This window comes from Galdieria sulphuraria (assembly GCF_000341285.1).
Source record: "Galdieria sulphuraria unplaced genomic scaffold scaf_49, whole genome shotgun sequence".
In the NCBI taxonomy this organism is placed as follows: domain Eukaryota; phylum Rhodophyta; class Bangiophyceae; order Galdieriales; family Galdieriaceae; genus Galdieria; species Galdieria sulphuraria.
The window spans coordinates 98,618-117,583 of record NW_005178426.1 but is presented as its reverse complement, the minus strand read 5'-3'; the positions used below and the strand labels follow the sequence as shown (position 1 = coordinate 117,583).

The window sequence follows — 18,966 nt, the reverse complement described above, 5'->3', positions numbered from 1 at the left end:
GTCCTTATATAAGACATATTCACAACTTTTTAAAGTCGAACAAAGGATAGACAACTTGTGTAGCTATTACATCAATAATGGCTTGTATTTAATGATAAGTCAGTATGACAATCTACATAATACACTTCTCCAAATTCAATTAGATATTTTTGTATTTATAAACTGCTACGAACGGTTACAAACTAACAGACTTCCCATTCATTGCAATTCTCTGTTTCCCACTGTATTTCGTCTGTAACTTACAAAAAGCTTGTATCTTATTAGACTTGTATATAGGAGTTTGCGTGTAAGATAGTGTGGAAGATAGTAGAAAAACTCTCTTACGGTATACAAGCCATAGAAAGAGTACCCATCAGTCTAATTCACCACAAAAACTCATAGAAACCTATTTCTTGTCTATAGTAAAAGAAAGTTTCTAGTTATGACAAGCAAGAAAATATTCCGGCTTTCTCTCCATTGTCATTGTACGTCTAGAAGTGTCAACGAGATCAGTTTTACCAATCACCAAATAAAGCAATCGCTCGAACAATAAAACATACACTCTCTTCCATCTCCTTTGTCCTCCTCCAAGTGTTTTGTTCTCGGCTCCTTTGAAAGCTTTTAGGTCATCGCTTTCATCAACCTTTTCTCATCATCACTCATTCATTGATTTTGGATTGGCGGCGTGTAAAATGGCTAGTCAAGAGATACGCATAAGTTTGCCTGGAATGACAAAAGTACCGTTAATAGATAGAAAAGAAGATGTTTACTTTATTCTTCTAACTTATTTGCACCAGTTTTCTCCAGTTGAGGGAAACTTGAATGACATACGTCCTGCAGCTTGCTTTTCCCCTCAGGTCTTTGGAGCTGGGAAGAGTTTTGTTGGAGAAAATTTTTTAGAGTTTTTAAAAAAATTCGCCGACGAAGAAGAAGAGCAGACGAAGACGGAGGTTTTCAACAAGAGCTCATCGGGAAAAGTTGATTTGAAGATTTTTTCTTGGAAACACTTTGCGGAAAACACTTTGTCAGTTTGCTTTAAACTAGAAGAGGGTTTTTCTCGTGCTCCTTTTCCAAGGTTTCTAGAGGCTTTGATGTATAATATAATTTTGAACGCTTATCGACAAAATGGTAAAGATACGGACGCTCTTCAGATGGCTCAGAGGATGGTAAAGAAATTCGATACTGTAGGAGCTATTGATTATCTTCTCGAACAATTTGAGAAACAATATTTATTTTTGATGATAGACGAACTTAGTCATCTGAGTTACCTCACCAGATACTATAGTGAACTTACCATGAAACAGTTTGTCGAGTCTGACCCAAAATATGTACCTTTTCGGAATTTCTTCCGCATTCTACGTAGTTTTTTGATTACAGGGAAGGTAATTGTCTATTTGGCAGGTCGAACTGCTGAAATCTCAGCCCCCCTGTCTGATACTCGCTCCAGTAGTGTCACCCTCCATATGTTGCGGTTGAATCCCTTTAATCTTCGTGATATTAACGAATATCTTGAGCTGGCAAGTTATGATGGAAAGTCCTTGAAGGACTGTTTATTGCTCTCCGTTGATTTACGACATCGATTCGTAGAATTGTTGAAAAAGAAGACAGGAGGTATTCCGTTGATTGTAAGGAATACTTTACTAGCCCTAGTAGGGAAACTTGCAAACTTATCTCAACCTGTTATCAACAATGACAATATGGAACCCTTATTAGATAGAATCTTTCGCTTGGTACTACTAGAGTCGGTGACGATTATTATTCCGGAGATACCTGATTCCGCAACCCTTCTTCGATATCAATTTGTCCTTTTGAATTATCTGCTCGGAACAATTTTTCCAATTAACTTTATCGTTACTTTATGTGGAACGGAAACTTATTTGATGGACTTGGTTGCAACTTTTGGGTTTTATTCTGAAAGTTGTGGAACTGACGGGATTGATTTGGGGACTGAGTTTAAGATTGGTTGTTGTGAATTTATATTGAGAGCTCATAGCAAAGATAACTTTTTCCGTGAGGCTACTGAACTTTTTCCTTTATCTCCGTTTAGTTATATTCCCGACACTGCAACAGCAAAGAGAGTCTTCTTTGAATTTTTATTTATGAAGATCTTTCGTTTTCGCTTATTAACTTTTCTTCATTCTAATTCCTGGCCTATTGTACATTCTGCTATTCCAGGGATTTTCCAGGGTTCTTTTATTGAACAGGACAATGTTTCTTATTCTATGGAATCTGCAAAATCTTATGATATACCCATCTTGAGAGATGTCTCTCGTTCATTTTCTGTTCATTATAGAGATTATTTACAACATTGTGGTATTTTTGTTCCAAAAGATGGCAATTCGAGTGGTCCTGATGCATATGTTGTATTCCATAATGGACAAACACGTTATGTTGTTGGATTTTCATTCAAATTTTATCACAAAACTGAATTTTCGAAGAGAGATATTGAGAAGGAAGCCGAAGAATTTTTTCAGGGAGTTGTTTCCGTTTTGAATGACGGATCTCCTTCATCTGTTCAACTTTGTTTTCAGTTTGTGGTGGTAGTTTGTACTAGTTATGATCGATCTGTAGTTTTCTCTGTTGAAGAACATAATATTGTTGAGGATGCAAGTTATTTGGTTACTGAACATTCTGCAGGGTCAACTTTGAATGAAAGTCGTCGATCATGTCTGCAGTTGGTAGTTGTTTCTCAAAGGAACCTTGAACGATTTTTTGGAATAGAAAATTTCGATATTTTGAGGAAAATTGGGAAAGCAAGCCGAGAAGAGTTCAGAAAAGACTTTTCAGTATGGTGTAAAACTGTCTTTGAGTCGATGTCCGATGAATATGTTTCGCCTTTGGAAGCTAAGCCATTCAATGTTACTTTAAGAGTAGCTCGAAATATAAGACCGAGAACCAATGAGGAGAATAGGATGCAAATGGAAGGTTTTCAAAGTGCTATGCAAGTGGAAGAAGGAAATACACGAGGCGAACAAAGGGTTGCAGCATCGAGTTCTTTGTCTTCGTCATTTGATTGGAATACTTTCCTAAGAGAATATTGTGGTCTTTCTGAAGAAGATGTTGCTTATTGTCTTCCGAAAGTGGAAGATATTGATATGGACGAGCTTCCAGCGGTGACCAAAGAAATTTTAAGGGACTTGGGTATAGATAAACCTGCGTTGAGGTTGAAGATAAGATCTTCTATAAGGTCATATCTCGCTAACGAACGATGAATGTATTTGAGAGTTTTGTCATTTTTTCAATATGTTTCATTCGTTGTATTTGCAACTGATAAATACAAAATTTTCTTTTATTCTATTATCGAACATTGAAGATGTTAACCTGCTTTACTCGATTTTGAGCAAATGCTTTCACAGGAGATATGGAGTCTTTTATGTTTAGTGAGTTTTATTCAAGAAAATATTCCACTAAAAGAGATATAAAAAGCTATTGGTATAATAACTGGTATAGATAGAATTTATCTTGATACCATAGTAATATTGCGACAGGAGAAAGATAGCGTTGTAAGGAAGTTCTGTCAACTCCCTAACGACGCTTAAGCCTTTCAACAAAGTTGAGTTTGACCGAAATTAGCTTTGCAAAGAAAATCTCAGTTCGATTGCAATTAGTTTTGATTTGTTCTCATGTTGTGTGCAGTGATCAGTCCAATTCGGATGCTTTGTAAGGTCAACTTGAAAGTGCGAGATGGTCACTTTTCAATTTCAACGCGGAGCAACTCTGTTAACTTGTCATACAAATAAAAGGCTCAAGGAGCACTCTTTCTTCAATTATCAACCGTTAGAAATTTTGAGCAATGAACTTTTTAAGATTTGTCCTAAGCTTCACAATCAAACGTTTGAGCATTGGACTTTTAAAGAAGATTGATCGATCATTGTTGTATTTTTCTGTTGCATAATTTACTTCATAGCTTACGATATGTCTAGTGAGCTTGAACCAGAAACCGTATATGACATGGTTGTAGTACACCGAGAAAATGATGTTCGTGTAGTAACACTGCAGTTATTTCAGCTATACACTCTCCGTAAACTTGATCGCCATTTCAAACCAGTCATACCCTTTGGTCCTCACCTCTTCGGAAGTGGAAAGACGAAATTCGTACAAAGTTACTTGGAACTGGTGAATAATATGGGTGAAAGTGCACTGATAGGTCTCGATTACGTTTATGAGTCTGAGAAGGCCAACCGAAGAGGTTTCCTGGAGAAATTAAAAAGGGCTTCGTTGCTTTATGCGGATTTAAGGCGGTTGGAGCCCACAGTCCCCATAGAGTTTTTTCGAAACCTGAAGTGGGCAGTCTACTATTTGTTAATAAAGGCTGCCTGCTCTCAAGTTGGCGCGGAAATTTTTCGAAAGTAAGAAGCCTTCGAAATGGTGGATATGGAACCCTCCAACCTAGTTCCACTCTTACGAGATATACTAAGGATTCCTTCTGATCAATATCTTCTGATAGCATTTGATGAAGTTGGTGTCCTAGACGAAAGTCTCGACGAATTTCATTTCAAGAGAACCCATGACGGAAGAGTTCGACCTTACAATGACTTTTTCGGTATCATTAGTCAATTGTGCAAAGAACCCGACTTGTTTTTTATTGTTGTTGGGAAAAGTGAAGGCTTAAATATATATAATTACGTAGCTTCAGTCTCAAGGGTTCAGTTAGTGTTTATTCCTCTTTCGCCGCTTGAGAAACATAGTATCGTGGAACATTTGGAGAAAAGTTCTTCCTTTTTATTCCCTGGGAGCCCAAAGGTTTCAGAAATTCTTTGTCACAAAGACTTCTCAACTAGTGAACTTGCAGAATTGTTGTTGGAATTGACTGGTGGTGTTCCTGGTTTACTTGTTCGAGCAATCAGTTACCTTTTGCTGTATAAATCATCCAACAACAATTTCTTATTATCTAAGGAAACCTTCTTGATCATAATGAATGGTTTTTTAGTAACAAATTATTGTGTTGCGCCATTCTTACCTCGTCTGATAAGTCTCAGTGAGCAGCGTAAGCGCTTGTTAAGAATGCTTACGTTATTATCTTTGTATCGTATTCGATTTGATTTTGATGAAACTGTGCAAATAAGCTCAAATTCTGATGTGTTTTTGTTTGATCTAGTTACAGATATGTGTCTCTATCGTCGATTGGTTATAGAACCAGACTGCAACGAGCGCTACGAAGTGTTGATTCCCAAGTTACTGATTGAATATATTGACCAAGGCTTAAAGGATGATCGTTTAGAATGGTTACTTTTACAAACCCTCAAGTCTCAATCTGTTGAATTCTTTTATGAGTCGAAATGTCGAATTTTGGAAGGTCTTATTGCTACACTGTTTTATTTACATTTTTCTCGGCGTTCTACAAACAGCTCAATGTTTTCTACTCTTGGTCAATTGTCTCGTGTTTGGAATGAAATGAATTTACAATTTTCTTCCGAATCTGCTGCTTATTATATGAAATCTATACATTATACCAGAACTGTATCAGGAATGGAGAGAATGACATTTGGAAGCAATAATGAATGGGAAAGGATAGTGGAAGAAATGTTAGAATTTGAAAGGATATATATTCCATTTCATTCAACTTTTCATAGTCCGATATATTATTCATTCAAGTTGCATGGAAGAACGAATGAGAAGAACTTGATTGTGGGTATTGCTTGTAAAGGCCGATGGAGTCGTAATGGTATTCGATGGAATGAAATTTTGGAAGAAGCTCACAAGTTTTTAAAAGCAGTGCATGATCAAGTATTGACTAGTCATCCTACATGGCATTGTATGTTGATTATTATGAGTACTCAATTAGCAACCAACGTATCTGAGGACTTGAATCATTCTAGTCGTTGTTATTCATCTGGCGATAGTGTTGGAGAATTCTTGATTCCTCACAACTGTGAATTGGTTATTCTTTCTGAAGCTGATGTAGAAAACTTTATTGGCAAAGACATTTTATCAAATTTAAGGAAGGCTTTCAAGTCTGTGGATAATCCACATTCGAGAAATATTGGCGTTTCAACCCTACAAGAAATAGTTTTATCTCTTTCCAAAAATATTTAGGAATATCTTGTTTTAATACCTGACAATTTTTCCAAAAATAGACACTTTCAAAAGTTGTTATGAATCGGGCTATTTTATAAGACACTTTCAAAATTATGTCAACTTCAGGAAATTTATTCCTCTAACCACAGTTGCATGTTTTGGATGATACATTCTATTGTTATTGGCAGTATAGTGTATAAATTGAGGTTACAACAAAGCCGAACTCTGACTTCAAAGCTCCTCTGGTTTTCATGAAAAGCAACTCATAATTTTCTTTTTGACATTTTCTTATAGTGACAAGAGGAATGTTCCTCTCGTACAGATAAAATGTTCCATAATGGAAAGAGAATATCATGTTTGATTTTTTTGAGAATAAACGATTCCATGCCTAATCAATGAGTAGTTATTTTTTTATCCTAGATGTTGTTCTACTATAGAACTTTCTGGTTGTAAACTTGACTTTATTTTAATAGGACATTGAATGTTATACAAGTGTGTCTCTGATAATACTGAAACTTTCATTTTTCTACTTTACAATGCTGTAGGAAAGGAACATCACAACCTTAGGCACATATATCTTACGGTAAGGAAAATCACAAGGGAGTTGCCAACACTTGAAAGCACAACTTGGAGTATTTGCAGTAAACCACTCAACAGATAACGCACTCTTTCTTAGCAAATTCTTTTTACTTAACAGAAATTTGTAACAATATATCCAAACACACATAGCCCAGTTGTGAGGTAGTCAGCGGTTATACAGCTTCAAAGCTTCTGCTTTTTCGGAGTACGCATCTCCTGAATTCTTGATACAAGTCTTTCTTCCAGCGGTTGCGTTGAAAGTATGACAAATATTCGAAGAGTTTTTCTGAGAGTCAAAGCGCCTGGTCTTTTCTTCAAGTTTGTGAAACAGAACCCATGAAGGTTAGAGAGGTTTTGAAGCCAAACGTCTGTTTAGTAGCTGAGAGTGGACGAGAAGCTTTGAGACAAAGGTCTTTAAAGAGATTGTAAAGAAGCAAGTCAAAGTCGGCAAATGTAGACAAAACTCGACTGGTCTTATCAAACAGTACAAAAACCTAATTAAAATTTCTCATACAAGTAGTCAATAGCAGAAAGGAGGCTAGTGGCTTTTGTTCATACTATGAACAAGGTCTGTTCAACTTTACAGAGTTCTGTAGACATATCTCTTGCTCACTCATGGCTTTATATCTATGACTTTTGGGAAAGTCTAGAATGCTATCACAATATATTGATAAAGCAATACTACAAACTCGCGAATTGATATGTGAATTGTAAACCCACTTTTGTTCTTGTAATATTTCTAGTACGATATTCTCATACATTGACTTGTTCCCATTTCTATCTATTGTTTGCAAGTTTTATAAAAGTTCCTTGCTTGTAATGATAATATTAACATGTTACTGAGAATCCAAGCTAGACTCAAGAATCTCCAAGATTCTCCAAAGTACTTTCACTTTCTGAATTCCAAAAGGTAATGTTTCTTCTTCTTGTGAAAAGAACAGTCGTGAAAAATTCCCTATTATTGAGTTTGCTTCAAGAAAAGGTGAATTTGGACTAATTAGGTTGTTTGCTGACGAACTTTGAGTCTTTTTTGAACCTCTTCGTGAACTAGAAAAGTGAAACACTTGTCAACAACTTGTTTGATATCCTTCTAGTCCTTATACATAGACTGTAATATGTTGAAACAAATAAAGAGCAATCTTATTCGATCCAATATTCCACTAGCTTTATGTCCTACTTGTAAGAGATCATCGCTGTTAGAGAAACAACCTACCTTTGTAGTGCAAGTACTCTGAATATAACTAACAGGTATAAAGTATTTTATGGTGCAACAATCAGAATAGTTGACTCGTGTACAAGAGTGCAAGTTGTGTTGTGATCCAACAACTCTGTTGAACTAGAAAGTTACTTTTACAAATTGCGTACATAAATACTTTTCTATAACTATAACACCAAATGATCAACTTTATTTCATTTCTCTGGAAAAAAATAAGAAAACAGGAGGAGAATGCGTGAATCAATTTTTTTGTATAATCAAAGCACATGGCTGGGTAATTTGTTATGTTCTTAACGCTGTTGGTAGCTTTTCATAGTTCAACAAAGCAAATTTTCTAAAAAAATCAGGTCGAACAGTAGTTGCACCTGTTTGAACAAGAAGCCTCGGATTCGATGTTTTGAAATATTTTTTATCTGTCTGCAATACAAAAACAAATTTGATGTTTTCTATTTCAGCTCAAACAATTTTGGAATCACAAGTCTTATTGTCTTGGAAATAGCAAAAGTCTTTATACTTGTTTATAGTATTTTTTGACAATAGAAAAGTCAATAGTTTGGTTTCGGAATCATAGACAACTGTCAGTCTCAACAAATAAAGAGGAATCTTTGAGCAAGCGGACGAGAAAAGGCAGCGTGTGATTCTTTCTTGAAATCAAGTCGTTTCAATCGAATAGCTTTGGAAGATTACGCTTTAATCTGTGAATTCATTTGAAACGGAAGAGAGATGATCAAGTCTTCTTCAGGATTTCTTCGTATTGTGTGCGGGCAATCTAGCGTTGAGCGTTTAACCATGATAGCAGTTGCACTACAAATTGCAGAATAGTCTTTTATAGTCAATGCTATGATGTATTGTTTTGGTTCAGTGCGACTTACTGTTATGACCATTTCTCGAAGCATTAAAGTTAGTGCTTTATTGGGTTTTGCAACGATGCTTTTTGATTGCCAGCTATTTTTTGTTGATAGTTCATGTAGACAGAAGGACGTTGTTCCTGGTGTCCATGCCATTTCTGTCTCTAGCTCTTTAGAAGTTTTGTGCCTTGTCGTTTCTTGATGGAAATAATCTTTGTGAGGCATTAAACATCAGAGGAATAATATTGTTTCGCTTCTTCTTCTGTCTCGGACTGGGACCTGTCTACATGCGTTGCTGAAATTTATCCTTCGAATATTCGATCACAGTGTGGTATTATGATGAACACATTTACCAGCTATTTGTTGAACTTTGAGTGTCATTATCTTGGCCAAATATGCTTGACAAGTTTTGGTGTGCTATAAGTGAAAGAAACACGCACGACATCTATATCAGTTGCCGTTAAAGTAAGAAGAGACTCAAGTCAATGCATGCCCAAGGAGCACTTTGGTTCCTTTGCTGGTTTTGCTTTGTTCCAGAGACAAAAGGTTTAGAGATGGACTCTATGCAGGACTTGCTCCGATAATTAATTTATGTCATTGACAAGAAAAATTTTATTACAAAAGTTTATTTGGAAAGAGTTAACCTGTCACTTTTATAGAAATGGAGAATAAACATTGAGGAAAACTACATACACAAATTTCAATCTGGTGTTCTTAAAGAGGATTAACGGATTGTTTAATTCTTTATAGGAACTTGATGTTGTTTGTTTGTTTGCAGAAAATGAAAGAAGCTTTTGGCAAACTCGGAATAGAGGGTTTATAGAAAGGGTATAGTGTAAAATAAGTGAACTTTGGCTTGGCCGAATTCCAACCCTACACGGGTCTTGCAAACAAAAAAGAGAACCGAATCTCAAGTGAATGAGTGAAAGATGAAGTTTCAAGCTCAGCTAACGTTCAATTCACAGAAACTGAGCGAAACAAGTTATTCCTGTCAATGTTGGGTTGTCCTTTAACACATTCAGACCAATTATTTCTAAAGTTTCTCCCTCTGAAGGAAATTCAACAGTGTAAGTAAAACAACAGAAAGTCAGAATCTGGTTGTCCCTCTTGATTTTAGGAATAGACTCTCTTTCACAACAGTCTTTGTCATATATACACAAGTAAGTCAAAAAGGAAATAAACAATTTTCTCTTTGTAAAGTCGTCTACATAACTACCATATTCTGTGGAAAGTTGACTATAGTTTGACTGAGTGCTAAAGTTTATGTTTGGAGTCCGACACCCGAAGTATCCCATAGTAACGATGTTTTGCTTTTCCAATAATATACCTTCCATTAGTAACATATGGAGGCGTTAAGATGAAACTGCTGTTCAACAGAATAAACTCACGATAGTAAGGTTCAAAAAATTTCACTCCGCATATTTAAGGAGCAGGGAAAACTTTTCTAGGCGGGAACGCTATTTCCCACTACACTACAGACTTCAACGATTTTAATTTTATTAGAAGATTATGTTTGGATAAATTGCTGATGAATTGATATTATGAATCTTAATTGGCGAGATAACTGGATTCAACTGTTTTTTAGATGCTGTAATAAACTGTTTATACGTAAAAAAACCGGGCCAAAAAGGTGAAGGTTACTATTATTAGCTGTTCTCCATTTAAACTCATCGACAAAGATACTTTAAATTTTAGAGATAAACTTTCAATTCTATTATCAGTTAGGAGCGACACTCGAATCTCGGTTTCAATTCCCAGTTGGTTTTCCTCGTTTTGGCACAACAAAAGGATAGTTGTTTAAAAATGTTCTTGTTCAACTGGGCTATCGTTGACGGAGCTCGGAAGCTTACACAAGTCAACGAGAAAAGTTTTTCGTTCCAAAGAAAATTCGCTAGAAGAATTAAACTGTCTTGGTACGTTGACTCCGCAGTTGGTTGTACACCGGTTTGTTAAAACGAAACCAGCTGGCTGTTCATTTTCACGCCTGAACTTAAAGTTTTCACTACTTGTGAACCTGATGTTGAAGTATTTCCTTTACAGGAACATATAGAGGAAACGTTTTCTCTGCGTTGAATAGCTCTTTTAAAATAACTTGCACAAGCTCCTATTGTCTAGTTTGACTGAATTGTTGGAAACAGCGATTATTGTTCCTCTTCATCACAACGAACAATGTAAAATTGACAGGTGCTCGGCTGTATTGAATTCGAGTAGGTTTGGAAGTTGACGAGATATTCCGACGTGTTACTCGCCCAGTGTGTCATAAAGCGACGTCTCATAGTTGGAGAAAAAACTGAGAAGTATACTTGAAACTTTGGATGATATCAGGATTTCAGTAATTACTGTAACAAACGGTTCTATAACATAGCAAATAGTAACGAAACACTTGTACAGTATTTGCACGAAAGGAATGTTGCCATCAATGGTATATTATCTTCTTTGAAGGTAAGGAAAGCATTTTTGGAACCTTTTCTGCCTACTGAAATTTTATATAGAGAACTTCCTAATTGTGAACTTATTACTCTTTGTGAAATAGATATGGAATTGATGATTGACAAAGTATCGAATGGATTGAAAAATGCATTTGCTGCTTCTAATCATTCCATTTTTGAAAACTTTTGACTTGATTACTTGATAAAGTCCGCAACAGTTTTTTGAGTCGGCGTTAAACTTTGGATCTTCAACTCAACCTTTCATTGTTTCATTTGTAAAGCAGTAAACTTGTCGCACGTTTCCAATTCGTTTACGTCTTACTTGAATTCTCCTTTCAGAAACCATAAAGTCTGCCTCGAATGTGGTCTGTTGGTTGGATGACAAATCTGGTTCATGAAAAATTAATAACTAGTTATCCTACATGGCATTGTGTTGCATAATATGTCCTGAACATCATTGGTGCTGAAATCAGCGATACATGTCATTATTATCTATGTCACTATTCAAATTGCACAAAATCAAAAAAAGCGTTGAACGTCGTTCTTGTTTTCTTGATGCATTTGTGATGATTCGCCTTCAGAGATTCTTTCTATTGAAATAAAGCAGCGTTGGACAATCAGGTAATGAACACTTTTTATAGTGTTTTTTCTAAGATACATTTAATATGGTTTTAGTTGCGTTATTACTGAAAGATAGATACGCCAGTCAATAGCTATATTTTAATGTTTCACAAGCTCATCTAAATATAAGTTGCCAGTTTGAGTCGATATAATTTTTTATATTATTGAAATGAAAAAATATCAATTGTGGTTGTAACATTGCCTATTTTCTATATCTCTACGAAAGAAATGTATGGTTTGATAGCAATTCGATGAATATTCTTTGACGGTGCTGTCATATAGAAACCAAATTTGTTCCATATGGAGTTTCTCGCTACTATTTCAATGTTTTAGAAAATCCAATAAAATTTTGACCAATATTATATGCAAAGAAAGAGAGAATTAGAAAGTTTGTTTCAAAAGAATGCATTCGAAAAAACCAACTGTTGAGATCATGACATTGCATCATTTTACTATCAGAATGACGATCACAATGTTACTCATTTATCACTGTTTATCAACTTACTCTCTCCGTATACATTTTCCGTGCATATCCCTAAATAGCAATATACTTGGATTATACTATCCTAGGCTATAGCCTTTTTTGCATCCAATGACAACGGATCATCACAGGATATTCATCCTACCTTTGTTTCTGTTTTCGATGATTCCTCGGAGCAATTATTACACTTTTGCTTATAAAGATGCTTCAAAAAAAAGAAATTCCATTTTTCATATATTCGTTGATATTCTTTACATTTCCTTTTACTATGGTATAAGAGGATTGTTCGAAAAGCCTTTCAATAGAATCGAGTTGTAAACCTTTGATCTCAGAAACAAATAGATAAATGAACGTAGTTGACAATAACGTACAGTCTGTAAAGAAACTAAAAGCATCTTGGGCATACATAGACTTGAATATCATTGGGCAAGAAAACGAAACTGTCAAATTGAACGAATAACAAAAGAAGGAACTCAAAGTGAGGCCAGAAACAGGACATACCAGTGATAGATTTCTGCCACTATAATCCAAGTAACAGGGGACCAGGTCTATTAAACAAACGAAAAAGCAATTTTACAGTGATGTTCAATGCTGGTCGAACCTTGCAACCTCCAAAGGAGGAGAATCCACACAACCACAACATGAAAAAGACAAATGGCATGGTGGCCAGTAGAAGAAATCTCCCTCCCAATCTATTCTGAATACAATAGCGGCGAAGCCATTTGTTAGACTCATATCAACACTGTGAGAATCATTCATTCCTGCAAACTGTAATACGTAATCAAGATAAAACACAACAGCATTGACATCACAGAATTGTCGAGCAAATTGCAACATAATACCTAAAGAATGGAATGTTGGATATGAGGTTGTCGATCACTAGACGAAAAAAGGCACAGATAAAATTAGAATCCTTTTGTTCTCCTTGCATCCATTTTCATATTTTATTATATTCTTTCAAAGTAACGAAGCATCAATAATTGACCCAAAGCAGCGTCCGCAAGGCCCATCATGAATAACCATCTCGGAGACTCATAAGCAAAGCTTAAAGGACAATTTAAATGTCTTATTATCACTTGACGGTTCAATCCTTCCAAAGCATTTTAAATCATTTCCGTTTCTTGATTTCAAAATTTGAACAATTGCAAGAACAACTTTCTTTCCTGTCAAGAAATTATTCTCTATCGAAATTTTTCAAAATAGGTAGCGATCCTTTTGAAAGGGTAAAAAAGGAGATTGCTTTTAAACGCTAGTGAGAATATGTATCTTTCAAATGTAGCCTTCAGTTGGTGAACTTCACTTCTTATAAGGATAATGTTGTTAGATTCTTTTGAAAACTGGACATAGGTGCAATTATATAAAATATTGAAACACGATACCTAAAGTGTCCAAATAGAGCAACTTCTGAAATCTCATGGTTCAAAACTTGACTATGTAGCACAGAAAGCTTAGTGATACAATGTAGTCAAACCAGAATATAGCTTAGGAGAACAAAACACAGCTCAACAACAGATCGACCTCCCAAAAAGAAGGATTGTATCTATTTATAAACAACGAATAACTGCATCAAACATTTACTAGTTCAATTCTTCCAATGATGAGGCACGATGTTGTCAAATTTTGCATCCAATCTCTTTACAACTACATCTAGAGAAGAATAATGGTGCCGAGAATCAAGTGAATGTAAGCAACAAGTATGATGGAGATGTTACCTGTTATTAGAAAAGTGAAGTTTATTACAAGGGGAAGACGAGGATGAAATATACTCATCTTACTTTGTTTCACCAGTTGCTAAGAAAGACAGCTTAGTTGTGCCTCGAAATTGTACATATGTGATGTGCTCTATTTGCAACTGGAATGATTTCTTGTGTTCTGAAGTCATTGCGGAATTTAAAAAGAAGTTTCGAGACAGTTAAAGGTCTCTGGAGCAACTTTCGCAATGCAAAGGACTCTTCCAAGAATTCTTGTAGGAATCCAAAGAGTGTCTATTTGAGAAATCTGAAGCTCACAGTGAGTTTAATCTAGGAAACATTTTTCCAAAGAATGATGCAAAAGCTTTATAATCTGAGAATACCTGCAAGCTCAAGAAATGGTTCAACATGCCATTTATACATATGCTTCTTATCAGTTGCAACCTTTCTGAACGTAATGTTGTCATTTCTTTGAAGACAGAGCGGCTCCTAGGGTGAGCTGTAACAACTGTATTGATTTGTATCTTCCCAAGTGAAAGTGCCATAAAGTTTCTTGAACCTTTCATATTTTGTTTCAAGTATCTGCCAAACCATGTCTCATTCTTGAATGCTGTTTGATAAGAAGTGGAATTTGCTAGGATACTAAATAGTGCCTGATTTCACGTTCAAGAAGAGTTTGAATTTTGGAGTGTTTCGAAGAGGGCATCGGACCACTTGTTGTTCTTGGGGCGACTATTCACACACTGTTTCGACAGAGTCCGCTTTGCAGAGTTGGAAATCATAAACACCGAACGTCTGTCGAAGCTGTGCACTTTCGGTATTGTGTTGAACGAGTTCCTAGCCACGATTGAGAGCGTAGTATATGAAACTTTTAAGTTGTGAAGATGATGTACATAGTATGTTTCAATTGAAGTGAGGACTGGTCGTGAACGCTTCAAGTTTCTCGGTGCAGGTGCAGAAATGACTTGGAGGAGAGTTTATTTATTCACCAAGTGCCTGGTTTCACGTTGATATTCACTCATGTTCAACCAAGCAGTGAAACAAATCCCTATCTCATGAGCGAACTCGCTAGTTGTGCTTAGTTCCCATATGTTGGAAGCATATAAAGAAACAACAAGAGCGTCAAGAAGCTTGTCTTAAGCTACAACTGTTTGACGAAGCGTCGGGGAAATGCCTCAGATTGTACAAGCTGTAGTGGTTAGAAGCTTGACGTGTATTTTAAGATTCATATGAGAAACTTAAGAAAGTTACAAAAATAGCTTTCATTAGATGTTTCGCATCGTTCTCTAGAGTTCTTTAGTATTGTAAGCTAAAATTAAGTCTACTACTCATTTTATAATTTTTATGACAGTCATCATCTCAAGTTACTTCATAAAACTTTTCTGATATTATTATGATTGGGCTGTGAGCTGCGTGAAGAAAACACAAAGCTGCCTATTAAAACAGGCAGTGTAACTCATTTATTGCAGTAATGCTTGTGGATATTACAATAATATGAACATTTATCAATTTTCCTTGATATCACTTTCATTATCAGAATCCGAAGACTCTTCCTCTGATGATGATGAAGCTTGCTTATTTTCTTCGTTGACTATTACCGAGGAAGCTCCCATCATTTTCTCATAATCGTCATTTCCTGTAGAATTTTCAAAACTGCTAAAGTCAAAAAGGCTGCTATCCATCCAAGGAAAAAATTCGTCCGCTGAAACTTGAAGTGCACTTATCCAGGCTTTATAGTTCGTAAAGTAGTGTTTTATACGCTCAAACATTTGTTCACGAACCAGCTGTTGATACTTCCATGCTTCACTACAAAACTTTTCGGCTGATTGCTGCAAAGCATTTTTAGCTAGTTCTACATTTTCTTCTAAATGTTGATACGTTGCAGAGCTTGGAGGAGAACTGCAAGTCCTCAGGTTGATAATTGCGTCACTATAACGAGTCCTCTTCTGCTTGTAGTCTTTTTTTGCCCTTCTCAACTGGTATAATAACAACACCTCATCTGGAGTTTCATTAGTAAGTGGTCTCCTGGTAAAGTCTTCCAAGTGAGCAAGAAAGGTTTGGAAAGCTACGGTTTGTTTGTTCTCAAACTCTGCATAGTCTTTCTCAAACAAGTTGATTGATTTAACTTGTTCGTCATTAAGTTGAACACCAAAAGAGCCAGTATGTTCTGACCACGCTTGAGGATATCCTTCTGTTTTCCAAAGCTCTACAAAAAGTTGTCGCAACGTAGAACTAGCTTGAAAGAAACCTTCCAAGCAACTTTTTTGCTTCTCAGACAATGCGACTATCTTATTCTTTGAATGATCAATATTGCGAATCCTAGTGAAAAGAATGGAAAAGACAACTTCTAGAGTACCAGCTTAAAGTTACCTTTTATTCATGCCATCTGCTTTTGGATATCTTGTGAGGAGAGTCCTTCTTCCCAGTTTATTCAAGATTCTTTGTTTAGCTTTGGCGTACAAACCAGAGACTTTAGACTTGTACTTTGGTTTTTCGGAACTCCTACTTCCTCCCATGGTTTCAGAGGTTGCTCTTTCTTCTGACATGTTGGAAATCAGTCAAGTGGCAAGTATGGAATTCATTGTTACTAATTATTGCAATCAAAATGGTAGGATGTCTTCTTATACGTCAACTCAAAACATTCAAGTCACAATATTAGATTGGTTTTTAAGACGGGCAAAGCACATACTCAACTACATTTGTCACATAAAAACTTGTCCAGTTCTCTGTATTCGAAGAAATAAGGAATAGAAACGCGTCCGGTCAAACTAGAAATTTCGTATGTGTTTGAAATGAATAGATTGAGTCCTCTAAAATACTGCTTTGCTCGAATAGATGTCTTGGTTGAGCTGTTGCGGGGACCGCCAGGCTTCTCTCTGGTTCGACACATAGATGGGATTCTGTAGAAATGTAACTGCTAGTTGTCTTTGATTTTTTGTCTATACTGCAAAATCTGGCGTTGTTCAGCCGCATCTAACAGAAAGCTGCTGACTTTGCTGTTCTCCATTAAGAATGCCTTTGTAGAAACAATTATCTGATAGCATCAAACAAATTTTGTTCTCCAGCACATTACTCGTATTATGATTAGTCTCAGGATCTTTAGTCAGAGTTATTTCCAGCTTAAAAAATCCAACCGTTTCGAACAACTTCGCGAAAGGAACTACACTATCCTCTTGAGAAATAGAGCAATCAGCTAATTGAGAAAGAAAACTAAGATATTTTGCGAGGAAAAATCTATTCCACAATATTTCCCTGGTACAAGTTATTTTACGGAGCTTCAATATTCTCTCCACGATTCTTTCCTGCTTCCTGATGTTGCTATCTAACTGCGAAAATTCCTCGCAACAAGATACATTTTCACTAGACCACAAAGTTGTCTCCCATTCTTTGTTCAAGGCAGCTGTACCAAGAATAACTACTCCCGTTTCAGAATTCACAAAACAACAGTCAGAGACTGTCAAAAATATGCGACAGCCCTTAACTTTTCGAAAAATATATTCATCAGTAGTTAACAATGTCTTTAGGCGTAGCAGTTCGTCATAGAACAGTTCTTCTGTGGGACGTTGCACTCTAACGAAGATCCGCATTTTGGACTCCAGCTGGCGACACAAGTCAAATATCTTAGAACTTGCGTTCGGTAAATCTCGCCTACTTTCCATATTACTAAAGAATGTGGATTGTAATATGTGTGCACCTACAAGACTACCGTGATTCTCAACAAAGTCGTCCAACGTCTTCCAAACTCGAGCGTTCGCACTCTTGCTTTCCAATTCTTTTACAAGCTCAGCAAAAACTTGAGGTATCTTCAAATTGAATACTTCGAACACTCTAAGAAGAAGAAGAGCGTTGGGGGGAACTCTGCAGTCTTCTGTAGTTCGGATGGTTAGCCTGTAAAGCGTGCTGTGAAACAATTCAACTTGAGCTCCTTGCACCGTGGATATGTCACTAGCTTCTCTTAAATAACAAGTAAATTGCGATGTGACTCCTGCACGGCTTGGAATTGTTTCAAGCTCCTCAACCAAGTGGTTAAGCTGTTGAAACGCAAATTTGTTGACTGAGGCTTCGGTAGGAAATTCCCAAAACTTGTCAGGGTGAATTCTAAGGAATACTCGACGCAAACTCGTACGTAGTTCACACAACAGCTCTTGACTTAGATATTTTCTATTAAACATTCACAAGTTCCAAAAAGAGAAAGGCGCACTTCTAATATATTTAAATATATCGTAGCCCCTCTCTATCTGGTTTAGCAAATCTAATTTTTCAATGTCAACTGTCTTGAAGTTTTGTTTCTGTAAGGCAAGTATTCACTATCAGTTAAGTACATATGGTTTGGGAAGACTCTTCACAATATTGATTTCAAAGTGGAGTTCTAAACTTTAAAGATAAGCTAGTCTTTATAAAATTCCTATTTCTATGAAGTACAATTGAACACAACCAAGTTTGAAGTAAATAGAACCCTTTGGAAAGAAAGAAATTGTGACGTGGCAGTGACGAGTCTTCAGTGATTAATCGCCACTTCTATGAGTCTGTCTATGTCTTGCTTTGTTTCAATAGTAGGCTACGACTTGCGCTTGAATTGTATGTGTCCCCCTTCTAAAAAAACCTCTTTGTTTCATGCTACTGCTTTCGTGTTGACATCACGCTTAGTTTATAGGTTAACAAGGTTACGAATATCTTCAGGGTTAGCTTTGAGTTCTTGTGTCTAAACAAAATCCAGTTGAATTGTTGCTTGCCTTCAACTGCCTTTGCTCTATGTAAAAGGAATGGACTACGCCCACTCTATGCAGTGTCGTAAGAAGAGTAATCAGCCCAATATTTTTCCAGTTTTGTTCCGTTCACCATAAATAACTGGTACTCTAAATGGCACTGAAAAGAGGACAGAAGTAAGGTGCTTGTCAGTTTTTGAACTGACAAAACACGGCACAAACAGAGAAAATGACAATTTTCTTAGTCCTCTCAGAAGTAAAAAACGAATAATAAGGAAGATATTTAGAAAATAGACCAGAAACATAACTAGTGTCGGTTGGGATGTCCAGTTTTCTCCCTTAACAACTGCCAACGGAAATCTGTCAAATTGTTTCTAATTGCATATATCTGTTGATGG

The 18,966-nt window shown here is 36.2% G+C and overlaps 8 protein-coding genes across 8 annotated transcripts; 2 read left to right on the top strand and 6 right to left on the bottom strand.

Annotated features, from left to right (window-relative positions):
* Nucleotides 1–633: 633 nt before the first annotated feature.
* Gasu_51110 (archaeal ATPase) lies at nt 634–3,269 on the top strand. The gene has a single exon (XM_005703848.1). The coding sequence runs from the start codon at nt 672–674 to the stop codon at nt 3,189–3,191; it is 2,520 nt and encodes an 839-aa protein (XP_005703905.1). The 5' UTR covers nt 634–671; the 3' UTR covers nt 3,192–3,269.
* A 534-nt stretch (nt 3,270–3,803) lies between these two features.
* Gasu_51100 (archaeal ATPase) lies at nt 3,804–6,558 on the top strand. Its single transcript, XM_005703847.1, has 2 exons — nt 3,804–4,328; nt 4,398–6,558. The coding sequence occupies exons 1-2, from the start codon at nt 3,895–3,897 to the stop codon at nt 6,013–6,015; spliced, it is 2,052 nt and encodes a 683-aa protein (XP_005703904.1). The 5' UTR covers nt 3,804–3,894; the 3' UTR covers nt 6,016–6,558.
* Nucleotides 6,559–6,562: 4 nt separating this feature from the next.
* Gasu_51090 (uncharacterized protein) lies at nt 6,563–7,393 on the bottom strand. The gene has a single exon (XM_005703846.1). The coding sequence runs from the start codon at nt 7,335–7,337 to the stop codon at nt 7,134–7,136; it is 204 nt and encodes a 67-aa protein (XP_005703903.1). The 5' UTR covers nt 7,338–7,393; the 3' UTR covers nt 6,563–7,133.
* A 1,843-nt stretch (nt 7,394–9,236) lies between these two features.
* On the bottom strand, nt 9,237–9,943 carry Gasu_51080 (uncharacterized protein). Its single transcript, XM_005703845.1, has one exon. It carries the CDS (start codon nt 9,933–9,935, stop codon nt 9,600–9,602), a length of 336 nt encoding a protein of 111 aa, XP_005703902.1. The 5' UTR covers nt 9,936–9,943; the 3' UTR covers nt 9,237–9,599.
* Nucleotides 9,944–12,157: 2,214 nt separating this feature from the next.
* Nucleotides 12,158–13,033, bottom strand: Gasu_51070 (uncharacterized protein). The gene is made up of 2 exons (XM_005703844.1): nt 12,773–13,033; nt 12,158–12,719 (listed from the first exon to the last, which is right to left on the bottom strand). Exons 1-2 carry the CDS (start codon nt 13,006–13,008, stop codon nt 12,692–12,694), a joined length of 264 nt encoding a protein of 87 aa, XP_005703901.1. The 5' UTR covers nt 13,009–13,033; the 3' UTR covers nt 12,158–12,691.
* Nucleotides 13,034–14,827: 1,794 nt separating this feature from the next.
* Gasu_51060 (uncharacterized protein) lies at nt 14,828–16,553 on the bottom strand. The gene is made up of 2 exons (XM_005703843.1): nt 16,233–16,553; nt 14,828–16,181 (listed from the first exon to the last, which is right to left on the bottom strand). Exons 1-2 carry the CDS (start codon nt 16,406–16,408, stop codon nt 15,368–15,370), a joined length of 990 nt encoding a protein of 329 aa, XP_005703900.1. The 5' UTR covers nt 16,409–16,553; the 3' UTR covers nt 14,828–15,367.
* A 249-nt stretch (nt 16,554–16,802) lies between these two features.
* Nucleotides 16,803–18,053, bottom strand: Gasu_51050 (uncharacterized protein). The gene has a single exon (XM_005703842.1). The coding sequence runs from the start codon at nt 18,032–18,034 to the stop codon at nt 16,826–16,828; it is 1,209 nt and encodes a 402-aa protein (XP_005703899.1). The 5' UTR covers nt 18,035–18,053; the 3' UTR covers nt 16,803–16,825.
* Nucleotide 18,054: 1 nt separating this feature from the next.
* Gasu_51040 (uncharacterized protein) lies at nt 18,055–18,933 on the bottom strand. Its single transcript, XM_005703841.1, has one exon. The coding sequence runs from the start codon at nt 18,871–18,873 to the stop codon at nt 18,667–18,669; it is 207 nt and encodes a 68-aa protein (XP_005703898.1). The 5' UTR covers nt 18,874–18,933; the 3' UTR covers nt 18,055–18,666.
* Nucleotides 18,934–18,966: the final 33 nt, after the last annotated feature.